Genomic DNA, 19,424 nt, shown 5'->3' with positions numbered 1-19,424 from the left:
CTCCTCCCAAGCGGGCCAGATGGTTGGTTCTACCATAGGTCTGTCTTGCCTTACACTCTTCTCCCTGCTTCCGCCTTCTCTCCCCCAAGCGGGCCAGATGGTTGGTTCTACCATAGGTCTGTCTTGTTCTACACTCTTCTCCCTGCTTCCGCCTTCTCTCCCCTCCCAAGCGTGCCAGATGATTGGTTCTACCATAGGTCCGTCTTGTCTTACACTCTTCTCCCTGTTTCTGCCTTCTCTCCCTCCCAAGCAGGCCAGATGGTTGGTTCTATCATAGGTCCGTCTTGTTTTTACACTCTTTTTGCCTGTTTCTGCCTTATCTCTCCTCCAAAGCAGGCCAGATGGTTGGTTCTACCATAGGTCAGTCTTGTCTTACACTCTTCTCCCTGTTTCTGCCTTCTTTCCCGTCCCAAGCGGGCCAGATGGTTTGGTTCTACCATAGGTCTGTCTTGTCTTACCACTCTTCTCCCTGTTCTGCCTTCTCTCCCTTTCAAGCAGGCCAGATGGTTGGTTCTACCATAGGTCCGTCTTGTCTTCCTCTTCATCCCTGTTTCTGCCTTATCTCTCCTCCAAGCGGGCCAGATGGTTGGTTCTACCATAGGTCCGTCTTGTCTTGCAATCTTCTCCCTGCTTCCGCATCCTCTGCCCTCCCAACGGCCAGATGGTTAGTTCAACCATAGGTCCGTCTTGTCTTAAATCTTCTCCCTGCTTCCGCCTTCTCTGCCCTCCAAGTGGGCAAGATGGTTGGTTCTACCATAGGTCTGTCTTGTCTTACACTCTTCTCCCTGTTTCTGCCTTCTCTCCCTCCCAGCATACCAGATGGTTGGTTCTACCATAGGTCCGTCTTGTCTCCTCTCTCATCACTGTTTCTGCCTTCTCTCCTCCAAGCGGGCCAGATGGTTGGTTCTACATAGGTCTGTCTTGTCTTACACTCTTCTCCCTGCTCCGCCTTCTCTCCCCAAGCGGGCCAGATGGTTGGTTTCTACCATTGGTCTATCTTGTCTTACACTCTTCTCCCTGCTTCCGCCTTCTCTGCCCTCCCAAGCGTGCCAGATGTTGATTCTACCATAGGTCCGTCTTGTCTTACACTCTTCTCCCTGTTTCTGCCTTCTCTCCCTCCCAAGCAGGCCAGATGGTTGGTTCTACCATAGGTCTGTCTTGTCTTACACTCTTCTCCCTGTTCTGCCTTCTCTCCCTTTCAAGCAGGCCAGATGGTTGGTTCTTCTACCATAGGTCCGTCTTGTCTTCCTCTCTCATCCCTGTTTCTGCCTTATCTCTCCTCCCAAGCAGGCCAGATTGTTGGTTCTACCATAGGTTCATCTTGTCTTGCAATCTTCTCCCTGCTTTCGCATTCTCTGCCCTCCCAACGGCCAGATGGGTTGGTTCAAACCATAGGTCCGTCTTGTCTTACAATCTTCTCCCTGCTTCCGCCTTCTCTGCCCTCCCAAGCGGGCCAGATGGTTGGTTCTACCATAGGTCTGTCTTTGTCTTACACTCTTCTCCCTGTTTCTGCCTTCTCTCCCTCCCAAGCATGCCAAGATGGTTGGTTCTACCATAGGTCCGTCTTGTCTTCCTCTCTCATCCCTGTTTCTGCCTTCTCTCCTCCCAAGCGGGCCAGATGGTTGGTTCTACCATAGGTCTGTCTTGGCTTACACTCTTCTCCCTGCTTCCGCCTCTCTCCCCCAAGCGGGCCAGATGGTTGGTTCTACCATAGGTCTGTCTTGTCTTACACTCTTCTCCCTGCTTTCGCTTCTTCTCCCCCCAAGCGGGGCCAGATGGTTGGTTCTACCATAGGTCCGTCTTGTCTTACACTCTTCTCCTGTTTCTGCCTTCTCTGCCCTCCCAAGCAGGCCAGATGGTTGGTTCTACCATAGGTCCGTCTGTCTTACACTCTTCTGCCTGTTTCTGCCTTATCTCACCAAAGCTGGCCAGATGGTTGGTTCTACCGTAGGTCCGTCTTGTCTTACACTCTTCTCCCTGTTTCTGCCTTCTTTCCCCTCCCAAGCGGGCCAGATGGTTGGTTCTACCATAGGTCTGTCTTGTCTTACACTCTTCTCCCTACTTTTGCCTTCCCACCCCTCCCAAGCGGGCCAGATGGTTGGTTCTACCATAGGTCTGTCTTATCTTACACTCTTCTCCTGTTTCTGCCTTCTCTCCCTCCCAAGCAGGCCAGATGGTTGGTTCTACCATAGGTCCGTCTTGCCTTACACTCTTCTGCCTTTTTCTGCCTTATCTCTCCTCCAAAGCAGGCCAGATGGTTGGTTCTACCATAGGTCCGTCTTGTCTTACACTCTTCTGCCTGTTTCTGCCTTATCTCTCCTCCAAAGCAGGCCAGATGGTTGGTTCTACCATAGGTCAGTCTTGTCTTACACTCTTCTCCCTGTTTCTGCCTTCTTCCCACCCCAAGCGGGCCAGATGTTGGTTCTACCATAGGTCTGTCTGTCTTACACTCTTCTCCCTGTTCTGCCTTCTCTCCCTTTCAAGCAGGCCAGATGGTTGGTTGTATCATAGGTCCGTCTTGTCTTCCTCTCTCATCCCTGTTTCTGCCTTATCTTCCTCCTAAGCGGGCCAGATGGTTGGTTCTACCATAGGTCCGTCTTGTCTTGCAATCTTCTCCCTGCTTCGGCCTTCTCTGCCCTCCCAACGGCCAGATGGTTGGTTCAACCATAGGTCCGTCTTGTGTTACAATCTTCTCCCTGCTTCCGCCTTCTCTGCCCTCCCAAGCGGGCCAGATGGTTGGTTCTACCATAGGTCTGTCTTGTCTTACACTCTTCTCCCTGTTTCTGCCTTCTCTCCCTCCAAGCGTGCCAGATGGTTGGTTCTACCATAGGTCCGTCTTGTCTTCCTCTCTCATCCCTGTTTCTGCCTTCTCTCCTCCCAAGCGGGCCAGATGGTTGGTTCTACCATAGGTCTGTCTTGTCTTACACTCTTCTCCCTGCTTCCGCCTTCTCTCCCCCCAAGCGTGCCAGATGGTTGGTTCTACCATAGGTCTGTCTTGTCTTACACTCTTCTCCCTGCTTCCCCCTTCTCTCCCCTCCCAAGCGGCCAGATGGTTGGTTCTACCATAGGTCTGTCTTGTCTTGCACTCTTCTCCCTGTTCTGCCTTCTCTCCCTTTCAAGCAGGCCAGATGGTTGGTTCTACCATAGGTCCGTCTTGTCTTCCTCTCTCGTACCTATTTCTGCCTTATCTCTCCTCCCAAGCAGGCCAGATGGTTGGTTCTACCATAGTTCCGTCTTGTCTTGCAATCTTCTCCCTGCTTCCGCCTCTCTGCCCTCCCAACGGCCAGATGGTTGGTTCAACCATAGCTCCGTCTTGTCTTACAATCTTCTCCCTGCTTCCGCCTTCTCTGCCCTCCCAAGCGGGCCAGATTGTTGGTTCTACCATAGGTCTGTCTTGTCTTATAATCTTCTCCCTGCTTCCGCCTTCTCTGCCCTCCCAAGCGGGCCAGATGGTTGGTTCTACAATAGGTCTGTCTTGTATTACACTCTTATCCCTGTTTCTGCCTTTCTCTCCCTCCCAAGCGTGCCAGATGGTTGGTTCTACCATAGGTCCGTCTTGTCTTCCTCTCTCATCCCTGTTTCTGCCTTCTCTCCTCCCAATCGGGCCAGATGGTTGGTTCTACCATAGGTCCGTCTTGTCTTACACTCTTCTCCCTGCTTCCGCCTTCTCCCCCCAAGCGGGCCAGATGGTTAGTTCTACCAATAGGTCTGTATTGGTCTTACACTCCTCTCCCAGGTTTCTGCCTTCTTTCCCTCCCAAGCAGGCCAGATGGTTGGTTCTACCATAGGTCCATCTCGTTTTACACTCTTCTGCCTGTTTCTGCCTCTACTCTCCTTCAAAGCGGGCAGATGGTTGGTTCTACCATAGGTCCGTCTTGTCTTACACTCTTCTGCCTGTTTCTGCCTTATCTCTCCTCCAAGCAGGCCAATGGTTGGTTCTACCATAGGTCAGTCTTGTCTAACACTCTTCTCCCTGTTTCTGCTTCTTTCCCGTCCCAAGCGGGCCAGATGGTTGGTTCTACCATAGGTCTGTCTTGTCTTGCACTCCTTCTCCCTGTTCTGCCTTCTCTCCCTTTCAAGCAGGGCCAGATGGTTGGTTCTACCATAGGTCCGTCTTGTCTTCCTCTCTCATACCTATTTCTGCCTTATCTCTCCTCCCAAGCAGGCCAAGATGGTTGGTTCTACCATAGGTCCGTCTTGTCTTGCCAATCTTCTCCCTGCTTCCGCCTTCTCTGCCCTCCCAAGCGGGCCAGATGGTTGGTTCAACCATAGGTCCTTCTTGTCTTACAATATTCTCCCTGCTTCCGCCTTCTCTGCCCTCCCAAGCGGTTCCAGATGGTTTGGTTCTACCATAGGTCCGTCTTGTCTTTACACTCTTCTCCCTGTTTTGCCTTCTCTCCCTCCCAAGCAGGCCAGATGGTTGGTTCTACATAGGTCCGTCTTGTCTTACACTCTTCTGCCTGTTTCTGCCTTATCTCCTCCAAAGCGGGCCAGATGGTTGGTTCTACCATAGGTCCGTCTTGGCTTACACTCTTCTGCCTGTTTCTGCCTTATCTCTCCACCAAAGCAGGCCAGATGGTTGTTCTACCATAGGTCAGTCTTGTCTTACACTCTTCTCCATGTTTCTGCCTTCTTTCCCGTTCCAAGCGGGCCAGATTGTTTGTTCTACCATAGGTCTGTCTTGTCTTACACTCTTCTCCCTGTTGTGCCTTCTCTCCCTTTCAAGCAGGCCAGATGGTTGGTTCTACCATAGGTCCATCTTGTCTTCCTCTCTCATCCCTGTTTCTGCCTTATCTCTCCACCCAAGTGGGCCAGATGGTTGGTTCTACCATAGGTCCTTCTTGTCTTGCCAATCTTCTCCCTGATTCAGCCTTCTCTGCCCTCCCAAGCGGGCCAGATGGTTGGTTCAACCATAGGTCTGTCTTGTCTTACACTCTTCTCCCTGTTTCTGCCTTCTCTCCCTCCCAAGCGTGCCAGATGGTTGGTTCTACCCATAGGTCCGTCTTGTCTTCCTCTCTCATCCCTGTTTCTGCCTTCTCTCCTCCCAAGTGTGCCAGATGGTTGGTTCTACCATAGGTCTGTCTTGTCTTTACACTCTTCTCCCTGCTTCCGCATTCTCTCCCCCCAAGCGGGCAGATGGTTGGTTTCTACCATAGGTCTGTCCTTGTCTTACACTCTTCTCCCAGTTTCTGCCTTCTTTTTCCCTCCCAAGCAGGCCAGATGGTTGGTTCTACCATAGGTCCGTCTTGTCTTACACTCTTCTGCCTGTTTCTGCCTTATCTCCTCCCAAAGCGGGCCAGATGGTTGGTTCTACCATAGGTCCGTCTTGTCTTACACTCTTCTGCCTGTTTCTGCCTTATATCTCCTCCAAAGCAGGCCAGATGGTTGGTTCTACCCATAGGTCCGTCTTGTCTTACACTCTTCTCCCTGTTTCTGCCTTCTTTCCCGTCCCACGCGGGCCAGATGGTTGGTTCTACCATAGGTCTGTCTTGTCTTACACTCTTCTCCCTGTTCTGCCTTCTCTCCCTTTCAAGCAGGCCAGATGGTTGGTTCTACCATAGGTCCGTCTTGTCTTACACTCTTCTGTCTGTTTCTGCCTTATCTCCTCCAAAGCGGGCCAGATGGTTGGTTCTACCATAGGTCCGTCTTGTCTTACACTCTTCTGCCTGTTTTTGCCTTATCTCTCCTCCAAAGCAGGCCAGATGGTTGGTTCTACCATAGGTCAGTCTTTTCTTACACTCTTCTCCCTGTTTCTGCCTTCTTTCCCGTCCTAAGCGGGCCAGATGGTTGGTTCTACCATAGGTCTGTCTTGTCTTACACTCTTCTCCCTGTTCTGCCTTCTCTCCCTTTCAAGCAGGCCAGATGTTGGTTCTACCATAGGTCCGTCTTGTCTTCCTCTCTCATCCCTATTCTTCTGCCTTATCTCTCCTCCCAAGCGGGCCAGATGGTTGGTTTAACCATAGGTCCGTCTTGTCTTACAATCTTCTCCCTGCTTCCGCCTTCTCTGCCCTCCCAAGCGGGCCAGATGGTTGGTTCTACCATAGGTCCGTCTTGTCTTACACTCTTATGCCTGTTTCTGCCTTATCTCCTCCAAAGCGGGCCAGATGGTTGGTTCTACCGTAGGTCTGTCTTGTCTAACACTCTTCTCCCTGTTGCTGCCTTCCCTCCCCTCCCAAGCGGGCCAGATGGTTGGTTCTACCATAGGTCTGTCTTGTCTACACTCTTCTTCCTGTTCTGCCTTCTCTCCCTTTCAAGCAGGCCAGATGGTTGGTTCTACCATAGGTCCGTCTTGTCTTCCTCTCTCATCCCTGTTTCTGCCTTATCTCTCCTCCCAAGCGGGCCAGATGGTTGGTACAACCATAGGTCTGTCTTGTCTAACACTCTTCTCCCTGTTTCTGCCTTCTCTCCCTCCCAAGCGTGCCAGATGGTTGGTTCTACCATAGGTCTGTCTTGTCTTCCTCTCTCATCCCTGTTTCTGCCTTCTCTCCTCCCAAGCGGGCCAGATGGTTGGTTCTACCATAGGTCTGTCTTGTCTTAAACTCTTCTCCCTGCTTCCGCCTTCTCTCCCCCCAAGCGGGTCAGATGGTTGGTTCTACCATAGGTCTGTCTTGTCTTACACTCTTCTCCCTGTTCTGCCTTCTCTCCCTTTCAAGCAGGCCAGATGGTTGGTTCTACCATAGGTCCGTCTGGTCTTCCTCTCTCATCCCTGTTTCTGCCTTATCTCTCCTCCCAAGCGGGCCAGATGGTTGGTTCTACCATAGGTCCGTCTTGTCTTGCAATCTTCTCCCTGCTTCCGCCTTCTCTGCCCTCCCAACGACCAGATGGTTGGTTCAACCATAGGTCTGTCTTGTCTTACAATCTTCTCCCTGTTTCTGCCTTCTTTCCCGTCCCACGCGGGCCAGATGGTTGGTTCTACCATAGGTCTGTCTTGTCTTACACTCTTCTCCCTGCTTCCGCCTTCTCTCCCCCAAGCGGGCCAGATGGTTGGTTCTACCATAGGTCTGTCTTGTCTTACACTCTTCTCCCAGTTTCTGCCTTCTTTCCCTCCCAAGCAGGCCAAATGGTTGGTTCTACCATAGGTCCGTCTTGTATTACACTCTTCTGCCTGTTTCTGCCTTATCTCCTCCAAAGCGGGCCAGATGGTTGGTTCTACCATAGGTCCGTCTTGTCTTACACTCTTCTGCCTGTTTCTGCCTTATCTCTCCTCCAAAGCAGGCCAGATGGTTGATTCTACCATAGGTCAGTCTTGTCTTACACTCTTCTCCCTGTTTCTGCCTTCTTTCCCGTCCCAAGCGGGCCAGATGGTTGGTTCTACCATAGGTCCATCTTGTCTTACACTCTTCTCCCTGTTCTGCCTTCTCTCCCTTTCAAGCAGGCCAGATGGTTGGTTCTACCATAGGTCCATCTTGTCTTCCTCTCTCATCCCTGTTTCTGCCTTATCTCTCCTCCCAAGCGGGCCAGATGGTTGGTTCTACCATAGGTCCGTCTTGTCTTGCAATCTTCTCCCTGCTTCCGCCTTTTCTGCCCTCCCAACGGCCAGATGGTTGGTTCAACCATAGGTCCGGTCCGTCTTGTCTTACAATCTTCTCCCTGCTTCCGCCTTCTCTGCCCTCCCAAGCGGGCCAGATGGTTGGTTCTACCATAGGTCTGTCTTGTCTTACACTCTTCTCCCTGTTTCTGCCTTCTCTCCCTCCCAAGCGTGCCAGATGGTTGGTTCTACCATAGGTCCGTCTTGTCTTCCTCTCCCATCCCTGTTTCTGCCTTCTCTCCTCCCAAGTGGGCCAGATGGTTGGTTCTACCATAGGTCTGTCTTGTCTTACACTCTTCTCCCTGCTTCCGCCTTCTCTCCCCCCAAGCGGGCCAGATGGTTGGTTCTACCATAGGTCTGTCTTGTCTTACACTCTTCTCCCAGTTTCTGCCTTCTTTCCCTCCCAAGCAGGCCAGATGGTTGGTTCTACCATAGGTCCGTCTTGTCTTACACTCTTCTGCCTGTTTCTGCCTTATCTCCTCCAAAGCGGGCCAGATGGTTGGTTCTACCATAGGTCCGTCTTGTCTTACACTCTTCTGCCTGTTTCTGCCTTATCTCTCCTCCAAAGCAGGCCAGATGGTTGGTTCTACCATAGGTCAGTCTTGTCTTACACTCTTCTCCCTGTTTCTGCCTTCTTTCCCGTCCCACGCAGGCCAGATGGTTGGTTCTACCATAGGTCTGTCTTGTCTTACACTCTTCTCCCTGCTTCTGCCTTCTCTCCCTTTCAAGCAGGCCAGATGGTTGGTTCTACCATAGGTCCGTCTTGTCTTACACTCTTCTGCCTGTTTCTGCCTTATCTCCTCCAAAGCGGGCCAGATGGTTGGTTCTACCATAGGTCCGTCTTGTCTTACACTCTTCTGCCTGTTTCTGCCTTATCTCTCCTCCAAAGCAGGCCAGATGGTTGGTTCTACCATAGGTCAGTCTTGTCTTACACTCTTCTCCCTGTTTCTGCCTTCTTTCCCGTCCCAAGCGGGCCAGATGGTTGGTTCTACCATAGGTCTGTCTTGTCTTACACTCTTCTCCCTGTTCTGCCTTCTATCCCTTTCAAGCAGGCCAGATGGTTGGTTCTACCATAGGTCCGTCTTGTCTTCCTCTCGCATCCCTATTTCTGCCTTATCTCTCCTCCCAAGCGGGCCAGATGATTGGTTTAACCATAGGTCCGTCTTGTCTTACAATCTTCTCCCTGCTTCCGCCTTCTCTGCCCTCCCAAGCGGGCCAGATGGTTGGTTCTACCATAGGTCCGTCTTGTCTTACACTCTTTTGCCTGTTTCTGCCTTATCTCCTCCAAAGCGGGCCAGATGGTTGGTTCTACCGTAGGTCTGTCTTGTCTTACACTCTTCTCCCTGTTTCTGCCTTCCCTCCCCTCCCAAGCGTGGCAAGATGGTTGGTTCTACCATAGGTCTGTCTTGTCTTACACTCTTCTCCCTGTTCTGCCTTCTCTCCCTTTCAAGCAGGCCAGATGGTTGGTTCTACCATAGGTCCGTCTTGTCTTCCTCTCTCATCCCTGTTTCTGCCTTATCTCTCCTTCCAAGCGGGCCAGATGGTTGGTACAACCATAGGTCTGTCTTGTCTAACACTCTTCTCCCTGTTTCTGCCTTCTCTCCCTCCCAAGCGTGCCAGATGGTTGGTTCTACCATAGGTCCGTCTTGTCTTCCTCTCTCATCCCTGTTTCTGCCTTCTCTCCTCCCAAGCGGGCCAGATGGTTGGTTCTACCATAGGTCTGTCTTGTCTTAAACTCTTCTCCCTGCTTCCGCCTTCTCTCCCCCCAAGCGGGTCAGATGGTTGGTTCTACCATAGGTCTGTCTTGTCTTACACTCTTCTCCCTGTTCTGCCTTCTCTCCCTTTCAAGCAGGCCAGATGGTTGGTTCTACCATAGGTCCGTCTTGTCTTCCTCTCTCATCCCTGTTTCTGCCTTATCTCTCCTCCCAAGCGGGCCAGATGGTTGGTTCTACCATAGGTCCGTCTTGTCTTACACTCTTCTGCCTGTTTCTGCCTTATCTCTCCTCCAAAGCAGGCCAGATGGTTGGTTCTACCATAGGTCCGTCTTGTCTTACACTCTTCTGCATGTTTCTGCCTTATCTCCTCCAAAGCGGGCCAGATGGTTGGTTCTACCATAGGTCCGTCTTGTCTTACACTCTTCTGCCTGTTTCTGCCTTATCTCTCCTCCAAAGCAGGCCAGATGGTTGGTTCTACCATAGGTCAGTCTTGTCTTACACTCTTCTCCCTGTTTCTGCCTTCTTTCCCGTCCCAAGCGGGCCAGATGGTTGGTTCTACCATAGGTCTGTCTTGTCTTACACTCTTCTCCCTGTTCTGCCTTCTCTCCCTTTCAAGCAGGCCAGATGGTTGGTTCTACCATAGGTCCGTCTTGTCTTCCTCTCTCATCCCTATTTCTGCCTTATTTCTCCTCCCAAGCGGGCCAGATGGTTGGTTCTACCATAGGTCCGTCTTGTCTTGCAATCTTCTCCCTGCTTCCGCCTTCTCTGCCCTCCCAAGCGGGCCAGATGGTTGGTTTAACCATAGGTCCGTCTTGTCTTACAATCTTCTCCCTGCTTCTGCCTTCTCTGCCCTCCCAAGCGGGCCAGATGGTTGGTTCTACCATAGGTCTGTCTTGTCTTACACTCTTCTACCTGTTTCTGCCTTCTCTCCCTCCCAAGCAGGCCAGTTGGTTGGTTCTACCATAGGTCCGTCTTGTCTTACACTCTTATGCCTGTTTCTGCCTTATCTCCTCCAAAGCGGGCCAGATGGTTGGTTCTACCGTAGGTCCGTCTGGTCTTACACTCTTCTCCCTGTTTCTGCCTTTTCCCCCCTCCCAAGCAGGCCAGATGGTTGGTTCTACCATAGGTCTGTCTTGTCTTACACTCTTCTCCCTGCTCTGCCTTCTCTCCCTTTCAAGCAGGCCAGATGGTTGGTTCTACCATAGGTCCGTCTTGTCTTCCTCTCTCATCCCTGCTTCCGCCTTCTCTGCCCTCCCAAGCGGGCCAGATGGTTGGTTCTACCATAGGTCTGTCTTGTCTTACACTCTTCTCCCTGTTTCTGCCTTCTTTCCCGTCCCACGCGGGCCAGATGGTTGGTTCTACCATAGGTCTGTCTTGTCTTACACTCTTCTCCCTGCTTCCGCCTTCTCTCCCCCCAAGCGGGCCAGATGGTTGGTTCTACCATAGGTCTGTCTTGTCTTACACTCTTCTCCCAGTTTCTGCCTTCTTTCCCTCCCAAGCAGGCCAGATGGTTGGTTCTACCATAGGTCCGTCTTGTCTTACACTCTTCTGCCTGTTTCTGCCTTATCTCCTCCAAAGCGGGCCAGATGGTTGGTTCTACCATAGGTCCGTCTTGTCTTACACTCTTCTGCCTGTTTCTGCCTTATCTCTCCTCCAAAGCAGGCCAGATGGTTTGTTCTACCATAGGTCAGTCTTGTCTTACACTCTTCTCCCTGCTTCTGCCTTCTTTCCCGTCCCACGCGGGCCAGATGGTTGGTTCTACCATAGGTCTGTCTTGTCTTACACTCTTCTCCCTGCTTCTGCCTTCTCTCCCTTTCAAGCAGGCCAGATGGTTGGTTCTACCATAGGTCCGTCTTGTCTTACACTCTTCTGCCTGTTTCTGCCTTATCTCCTCCAAAGCGGGCCAGATGGTTGGTTCTACCATAGGTCCGTCTTGTCTTACACTCTTCTGCCTGTTTCTGCCTTATCTCTCCTCCAAAGCAGGCCAGATGGTTGGTTCTACCATAGGTCAGTCTTGTCTTACACTCTTCTCCCTGTTTCTGCCTTCTTTCCCGTCCCAAGCGGGCCAGATGGTTGGTTCTACCATAGGTCTGTCTTGTCTTACACTCTTCTCCCTGTTCTGCCTTCTATCCCTTTCAAGCAGGCCAGATGGTTGGTTCTACCATAGGTCCGTCTTGTCTTCCTCTCTCATCCCTATTTCTGCCTTATCTCTCCTCCCAAGCGGGCCAGATGATTGGTTTAACCATAGGTCCGTCTTGTCTTACAATCTTCTCCCTGCTTCCGCCTTCTCTGCCCTCCCAAGCGGGCCAGATGGTTGGTTCTACCATAGGTCCGTCTTGTCTTACACTCTTATGCCTGTTTCTGCCTTATCTCCTCCAAAGCGGGCCAGATGGTTGGTTCTACCGTAGGTCTGTCTTGTCTTACACTCTTCTCCCTGTTTCTGCCTTCCCTCCCCTCCCAAGCGGGCCAGATGGTTGGTTCTACCATAGGTCTGTCTTGTCTTACACTCTTCTCCCTGTTCTGCCTTCTCTCCCTTTCAAGCAGGCCAGATGGTTGGTTCTACCATAGGTCCGTCTTGTCTTCCTCTCTCATCCCTGTTTCTGCCTTACCTCTCCTTCCAAGCGGGCCAGATGGTTGGTACAACCATAGGTCTGTCTTGTCTAACACTCTTCTCCCTGTTTCTGCCTTCTCTCCTTCCCAAGCGTGCCAGATGGTTGGTTCTACCATAGGTCCGTCTTGTCTTCCTCTCTCATCCCTGTTTCTGCCTTCTCTCCTCCCAAGCGGGCCAGATGGTTGGTTCTACCATAGGTCTGTCTTGTCTTAAACTCTTCTCCCTGCTTCCGCCTTCTCTCCCCCCAAGCGGGTCAGATGGTTGGTTCTACCATAGGTATGTCTTGTCTTACACTCTTCTCCCTGTTCTGCCTTCTATCCCTTTCAAGCAGGCCAGATGGTTGGTTCTACCATAGGTCCGTCTTGTCTTCCTCTCTCATCCCTGTTTTCTGCCTTATCTCTCCTCCCAAGCGGGCCAGATGGTTGGTTCTACCATAGGTCCGTCTTGTCTTACACTCTTCTGCCTGTTTCTGCCTTATCTCTCCTCCAAAGCAGGCCAGATGGTTGGTTCTACCATAGGTCCGTCTTGTCTTACACTCTTCTGCCTGTTTCTGCCTTATCTCCTCCAAAGCGGGCCAGATGGTTGGTTCTACCATAGGTCCGTCTTGTCTTACACTCTTCTGCCTGTTTCTGCCTTATCTCTCCTCCAAAGCAGGCCAGATGGTTGGTTCTACCATAGGTCAGTCTTGTCTTACACTCTTCTCCCTGTTTCTGCCTTCTTTCCCGTCCCAAGCGGGCCAGATGGTTGGTTCTACCATAGGTCTGTCTTGTCTTACACTCTTCTCCCTGTTCTGCCTTCTCTCCCTTTCAAGCAGGCCAGATGGTTGGTTCTACCATAGGTCCGTCTTGTCTTCCTCTCTCATCCCTATTTCTGCCTTATCTCTCCTCCCAAGCGGGCCAGATGGTTGGTTCTACCATAGGTCCGTCTTGTCTTGCAATCTTCTCCCTGCTTCCGCCTTCTCTGCCCTCCCAAGCGGGCCAGATGGTTGGTTTAACCATAGGTCCGTCTTGTCTTACAATCTTCTCCCTGCTTCTGCCTTCTCTGCCCTCCCAAGCGGGCCAGATGGTTGGTTCTACCATAGGTCTGTCTTGTCTTACACTCTTCTACCTGTTTCTGCCTTCTCTCCCTCCCAAGCAGGCCAGTTGGTTGGTTCTACCATAGGTCCGTCTTGTCTTACACTCTTGTGCCTGTTTCTGCCTTATCTCCTCCAAAGCGGGCCAGATGGTTGGTTCTACCGTAGGTCCGTCTGGTCTTACACTCTTCTCCCTGTTTCTGCCTTTTCCCCCCTCCAAAGCAGGCCAGATGGTTGGTTCTACCATAGGTCTGTCTTGTCTTACACTCTTCTCCCTGCTCTGCCTTCTCTCCCTTTCAAGCAGGCCAGATGGTTGGTTCTACCATAGGTCCGTCTTGTCTTCCTCTCTCATCCCTGCTTCCGCCTTCTCTGCCCTCCCAAGCGGGCCAGATGGTTGGTTCTACCATAGGTCTGTCTTGTCTTACACTCTTCTCCCTGCTTCGGCCTTCTCTCCCCCCAAACGGGCCAGATGGTTGGTTCTACCATAGGTCTGTCTTGTCTTACACTCTTCTCCCTGCTTCCGCCTTCTCTCCCCTCCCAAGCGTGCCAGATGGTTGGTTCTACCATAGGTCCGTCTTGTCATACACTCTTCTCCCTGTTTCTGCCTTCTCTCCTTCCCAAGCAGGCCAGATGGTTGGTTCTACCATAGGTCCGTCTTGTCTTACACTCTTCTGCCTGTTTCTGCCTTAGCTCTCCTCGGAAGCAGGCCAGATGGTTGGTTCTACCATAGGTCAGTCTTGTCTTACACTCTTCTCCCAGTTTCTGCCTTCTTTCCCTCCCAAGCAGGCACGATGGTTGGTTCTACCATAGGTCCGTCTTGTATTACACTCTTTTGCCTTATCTCCTCCAAATTGGGCCAGATGGTTGGTTCTACCATAGGTCCGTCTTGTCTTACACTCTTCTGCCTGTTTCTGCCTTATCTCTCCTCCTAAGCAGGCCAGATGGTTGGTTCTACCATAGGTCAGTCTTGTCTTACACTCTTCTCCCTGTTTCTGCCTTCTTTCCCGTCCCAATCGGGCAAGATGGTTGGTTCTACCATAGGTCCATCTTGTCTTACACTCTTCTCCCTGTTCTGCCTTCTCTCCATTTCAAGCAGGCCAGATGGTTGGTTCTACCATAGGTCCATCTTGTCTTCCTCTCTCATCCCTGTTTCTGCCTTATCTCTCCTCCCAAGCGGGCCAGATGGTTGGTTCTACCATAGGTCCGTCTTGTCTTACACTCTTCTCCCTGCTTCCGCCTTTTCTGCCCTCCCAATGGCCAGATGGTTGGTTCAACCATAGGTCCGTCTTGTCTTACAATCTTCTCCCTGCTTCCGCCTTCTCTGCCTTCCCAAGCGGGCCAGATGGTTGGTTCTACCATAGGTCTGTCTTGTCTTACACTCTTCTCCCTGTTTCTGCCTTCTCTCCCTCCCAAGTGTGCCAGATGGTTGGTTCTACCATAGGTCCGTCTTCTCTTCCTCTCTCATCCCTGTTTCTGCCTTCTCTCCTCCCAAGCGGACCAGATGGTTGGTTTTACCATAGGTCTGTCTTGTCTTACACTCTTCTCCCTGCTTCCGCCTTCTCTCCCCCAAGCGGGCCAGATGGTTGGTTCTACCATAGGTCTGTCTTGTCTTACACTCTTCTCCCAGTTTCTGCCTTCTTTCCCTCCCAAGCAGGCCAGATGGTTGGTTCTACCATAGGTCCCAGGGTTCCCTCTGGGCTTTCAAAAGTTGTCGCCACTTACTTTCGCCAAATTTAAAAAGTTGTCGCCACACTGGGGCTACATTTGGGCAATGAAGATCATGTTATTATAATACAAACAAAAACTGAGCATTTACAGTATGTTAAAGGAATTGATTTAATAACAGTAGTATTAATAATAACAACACATTTAACATTGTTAATTAAATAAAGGCACATTCAATCAGTTGTAACTCTTGTTGATTGACACCTTCTTAGCAGCCTGAATATGTTGCCACAGTTTTGGTGCTTCAGAAGCTTTATGGTATTCTGAAAATACAAAAAGGGAAATATAATATTAATATAATACTAATAATAATCAATGAATGTGAAGTATATAAATAATATAAATGTGTGCTAGCATATGATCTACTACATAGAGCCCTTAACACAACAGTCAAATAAAATAAGCATTTGTGTATATCAAATGTCAAATTGATTTCCATGTGATAAACTATGTTTACCTTTTTTTTAAGGTACATCCGGTAGTGGATGAATTGATAAGTGTTGAGGATATAAAGAGTTCACACAGCATAGATTGTGTGTTGGAAATCATATTGAAGGAAATGAAATTCTGATAAACAACTGTCTTTGTTTGGTTTTTGTTTGTTAGCTGGTGAATAATAGCGGTGGGAACGTTTGCATTTTGAATGAGTCTCAAAATAAGCAGCATCTAATGTTCACTTTCTAAAAGTCGTTTTACACTCTGAACTTGCCATTTTAACGAGTGAAACAGCAATATGTCACCGTTTAAATAGAACCAATAGATGTAAAATGTTTTACTATTTTCTATAATTACACCGATTTTTCTAAAAACAATCGATACTTACCTTTTTGATTGTCATTGTTGTCAATTTAACGGTCTTGAATCTGCTTCGAACACTGTGACAAACACTTCACATTTAAGCGCAAAGTCGGTATATTTCAATATTGCCTTATCTCTGAAGCAATAAAACTGCCGACCAATTAAGATAACTTGCAACAACACCCCAGATAATCGCAATTATCACCATAACATTCCACTTTGCGGTAGTCGGCAGTCAGCACCACGCTCCATTGATTACAGCTGTATCGCTTACACCATGGAAATCTATAGTATTACGACTGCCGTAAAGCGGCTGGGAAACACAGCGTCTTTTGTCATTTTAAGAAAATATGAACGCAGAAAAATGCCGATTTTTTTAAAATCGCCATTTACGAAATTTTGTCGCCATATTTTTTATTTTGTCGCAATTGGCGCCAATGGCGATCGACAGCGGGAACCCTGAGGTCCGTCTTGTCTTACACTCTTCTGCCTGTTTCTGCCTTATCTCCTCCATAGCGGGCCAGATGGTTGGTTCTACCATAGATCCGTCTTGTCTTACACTCTTCTGCCTGTTTCTGCCTTATCTCTCCTCCAAAGCAGGCCAGATGGTTGGTTCTACCATAGGTCAGTCTTGTCTTACACTCTTCTCCCTGTTTCTGCCTTCTTTCCCGTCCCAAGCGGGCCAGATGGTTGGTTCTACCATAGGTCTGTCTTGTCTTACACTCTTCTCCCTGTTCTGCCTTCTCTCCCTTTCAAGCGGGCCAGATGGTTGGTTCTACCATAGGTCCGTCTTGTCTTCCTCTCTCATCCCTATTTCTGCCTTATCTCTCCTCCTAAGCGGGCCAGATGGTTGGTTCTACCATAGGTCCGTTTTGTCTTGCAATCTTCTCCCTGCTTCCGCCATCTCTGCCCTCCCAAGCGGTCCAGATGGTTGGTTTAACCATAGGTCCGTCTTGTCTTACAATCTTATCCCTGCTTCTGCCTTCTCTGCCCTCCCAAGCGGGCCAGATGGTTGGTTCTACCATAGGTCTGTCTTGTCTTACACTCTTCTCCCTGTTTCTGCCTTCTCTCCCTCCCAAGCAGGCCAGATGGTTGGTTCTACCATAGGTCCGTCTTGTCTTACACTCTTATGCCTGTTTCTGCCTTATCTCCTCCAAAGCGGGCCAGATGGTTGGTTCTACCGTAGGTCCATCTTGTCTTACACTCTTCTTCCTGTTTCTGCCTTCTCCCCCCTCCCAAGCGGGCCAGATGGTTGGTTCTACCATAGGTCTGTCTTGTCTTACACTCTTCTCCCTGCTCTGCCTTCTCTCCCTTTCAAGCAGGCCAGATGGTTGGTTCTACCATAGGTCCGTCTTGTCTTCCTCTCTCATCCCTGCTTCCGCCTTCTCTGCCCTCCCAAGCGGGCCAGATGGTTGGTTCTACCATAGGTCTGTCTTGTCTTACACTCTTCTCCCTGCTTCCGCCTTCTCTCCCCCCAAGCGGGCCAGATGGTTGGTTCTACCATAGGTCTGTCTTGTCTTACACTCTTCTCCCTGCTTCTGCCTTCTCTCCCCTCCCAAGCGTGCCAGATGGTTGGTTCTACCATAGGTCCGTCTTGTCATACACTCTTCTCCCTGTTTCTGCCTTCTCTCCCTCCCAAGCAGGCCAGATGGTTGGTTCTACCATAGGTTTGGCTTGTCTTACACTCTTCTGCCTGTTTCTGCCTTATCTCTCCTCCGAAGCAGGCCAGATGGTTGGTTCTACCATAGGTCAGTCTTGTCTTACACTCTTCTCCCTGTTTCTGCCTTCTTTCCCCTCCCAAGCGGGCCAGATGGTTGGTTCTACCCTAGGTCTGTCTTGTCTTACACTCTTCTCCCTGTTCTGCCTTCTCTCCCTTTCAAGCAGGCCAGATGGTTGGTTCTACCATAGGTCCGTCTTTTCTTCCTCTCTCATCCCTGTTTCTGCCTTATCTCTCCTCCCAAGCGGGCCAGATGGTTGGTTCTACCATAGGTCCGTCTTGTCTTGCAATCTTCTTCCTGCTGACCGCCTTCTCTGCCCTCCCAACGGCCAGATGGTTGGTTCAACCATAGGTCCGTCTTGTCTTACAATCTTCTCCCTGCTTCCGCCTTCTCTGCCCTCCCAAGCGGGCCAGATGGTTGGTTCTGCCATAGGTTTGGCTTGTCTTACACTCTTCTCCCTGTTTCTGCCTTCTCTCCCTCCCAAGCAGGCCAGATGGTTGGTTCTACCATAGGTCCGTCTTGTCTAACACTCTTCTGCCTGTTTCTGCCTTCTCTCTCCTGCAAAGCGGGCCAGATGGTTGGTTCTACCAAATCTTACAATCTTCTCCCTGCTTCCGCCTTCCAACCGGATGGTATTTGGGTTGGCAAATCTCCATAAAAATATTATTATTTATTGCTTGTTTAAATTTATGTTCAAACCCAAATAACGTCGCTTGTGTGCATTTTTGTACTTTTTTGTAAAGACTTTGTGAAAAAGTTAATATAATTGACAGAAATAATTGTAACCAATATTGCTGTTAATGAGAATATCCTTATAGTGTAAAGTAAACACACCTTTCCACATGGAGAGGAAATCCAGGTTCAAATCCTGGTAGGGATCCCATATAAGCAGCAAATGGCCAAACAAACAGTCGTATGGGTAAAATCTAAAGGGTCAAAATAGTAACAAGTAAAAAAAGTTAAATATAAAACAGTTTCAAGTATTCAAGCCACCAATCAAAATGACCTTAAAGGTCGAGCAGTTTAAAGCTCAACTAAATGTTTAAATCTCAACTAAATGTTGATATGGCTGCTTAGATGCATAGAGCTCGCAATAAGGAAGCGGAAGTTGCTTGTTTGCACGATTTTAAAATGTTTCACTTAAATACACACGGATAAGATCGGCTAACTTTAGCATTACAATCTTGTGAACTGCGTGCTCAGACTGATCGTCAAGTTTAACAATACCAAGGCAAGACAATGCGAGAAACTCTTTTGGCAAGGACATTTACATTGAGCTACAGGTCTAAACAGTTCTTTGAAGCCAGATCAATCAAACGTGAGGGCGACTCTGTCGACCTGGGTGATGGGTGGAAATCTCTATAGGGTTATAAGCGAACATTCCTCATCAAAGATACCAATGTCTTAGCTGCCATCCTTAAATGGCAATCTTCCATCGAATAAATTTGCAACTGTTCCATGAACAATTCATAATGAGTGTGCTTCTTTTTGTCTCGTGTATCGCCAAAAGAGACTTCAGTAAATATTTAAACCAGTTTGACATTATATTCCTAAGTGAAACATGGACTCATAAAAACAGTGACATTGACTTACAAGGCTATAAATTATTTCACTCGTACAGAAAATACCAAAATCGACGTGCGAAACGTAGCAGTTAAGGAATTTTAGTTTATATCAAAACAAGAGCTGTCAGAGGACAGTATAACGTAAGCCATCATGGAGAGAGGGGGGGTATAATGTGGGTGTGTGATCATTTAATAGATGATCTTTCAAAAATAAGAAAACATTTTAATTTTTTTAATTTTTTTTTAGGGGGGGGGGGTTGGGTGGTTTTGATATAATGTGTGTGTGATCATTTAATAGATGATCTTTCAAACAAAAGAAAAATAAAAAAAAATTGGGGGGGGTGGGGGGTTCCTTGGGGGTGGGCGTGGGGGATGGTTTGGGCGGAGTGCATTGTGGTATGTAGGGTAAGTGTTGTTTTGTCAAACTTAAACATAGATTTATCATTAATATGTATATTCTACGTATAAAAGGGGCCATAATTCTGTCAAAATTCTTGATACAGTTGTCTGCTCTTGTTTATTAGTTGGGGTCATGTTGGTAAACAAGTATGCAAAATATGAAAGCAATATGTCCAGGGACACAGGAAATATTTGGGGTAGTACGCAAACTTTAACATAGATTTATCAATAATATGCATATTCTAAGTATAAAAGGGGCAATAATTATGTCAAAATGCTTGATACAGTTGTCT

General features: G+C 49.2%; 1 protein-coding gene and 1 long non-coding RNA gene across 5 annotated transcripts; one reads left to right on the top strand and one right to left on the bottom strand.

Annotated features, from left to right (window-relative positions):
- The first annotated feature begins 2,153 nt into the window (after positions 1-2,153).
- LOC127880109 (uncharacterized) lies at positions 2,154-17,975 on the top strand. Of its 4 annotated transcripts, XM_052427347.1 has the most exons (5): positions 10,565-10,848; positions 12,533-12,692; positions 16,796-17,116; positions 17,279-17,357; positions 17,439-17,975. In XM_052427347.1, the coding sequence occupies exons 2-5, from the start codon at positions 12,674-12,676 to the stop codon at positions 17,677-17,679; spliced, it is 660 nt and encodes a 219-aa protein (XP_052283307.1). In that variant the 5' UTR covers positions 10,565-10,848; positions 12,533-12,673; the 3' UTR covers positions 17,680-17,975. The 4 variants fall into 4 exon arrangements, 2 of the variants coding, with proteins under 2 accessions (XP_052283298.1, XP_052283307.1); XM_052427338.1 differs by lacking the exons at positions 10,565-10,848; positions 12,533-12,692; positions 16,796-17,116; positions 17,279-17,357 and adding exons at positions 2,154-2,354; positions 7,240-7,320; positions 9,326-9,485; XR_008049428.1 differs by lacking the exons at positions 10,565-10,848; positions 12,533-12,692; positions 16,796-17,116; positions 17,279-17,357; positions 17,439-17,975 and adding exons at positions 7,745-8,042; positions 9,326-9,485; positions 11,492-11,722.
- Positions 14,738-15,759, bottom strand: LOC127880176 (uncharacterized). The gene is made up of 2 exons (XR_008049446.1): positions 15,475-15,759; positions 14,738-14,914 (listed from the first exon to the last, which is right to left on the bottom strand). It is a non-coding gene; the product is annotated as an uncharacterized LOC127880176 (long non-coding RNA).
- Positions 17,976-19,424: the final 1,449 nt, after the last annotated feature.

The sequence above is a fragment of the Dreissena polymorpha genome, chromosome 1, assembly GCF_020536995.1.
Source record: "Dreissena polymorpha isolate Duluth1 chromosome 1, UMN_Dpol_1.0, whole genome shotgun sequence".
Lineage (NCBI taxonomy): Eukaryota > Metazoa > Mollusca > Bivalvia > Myida > Dreissenidae > Dreissena > Dreissena polymorpha.
This window is presented reverse-complemented; position numbering and strand designations above follow the sequence as displayed.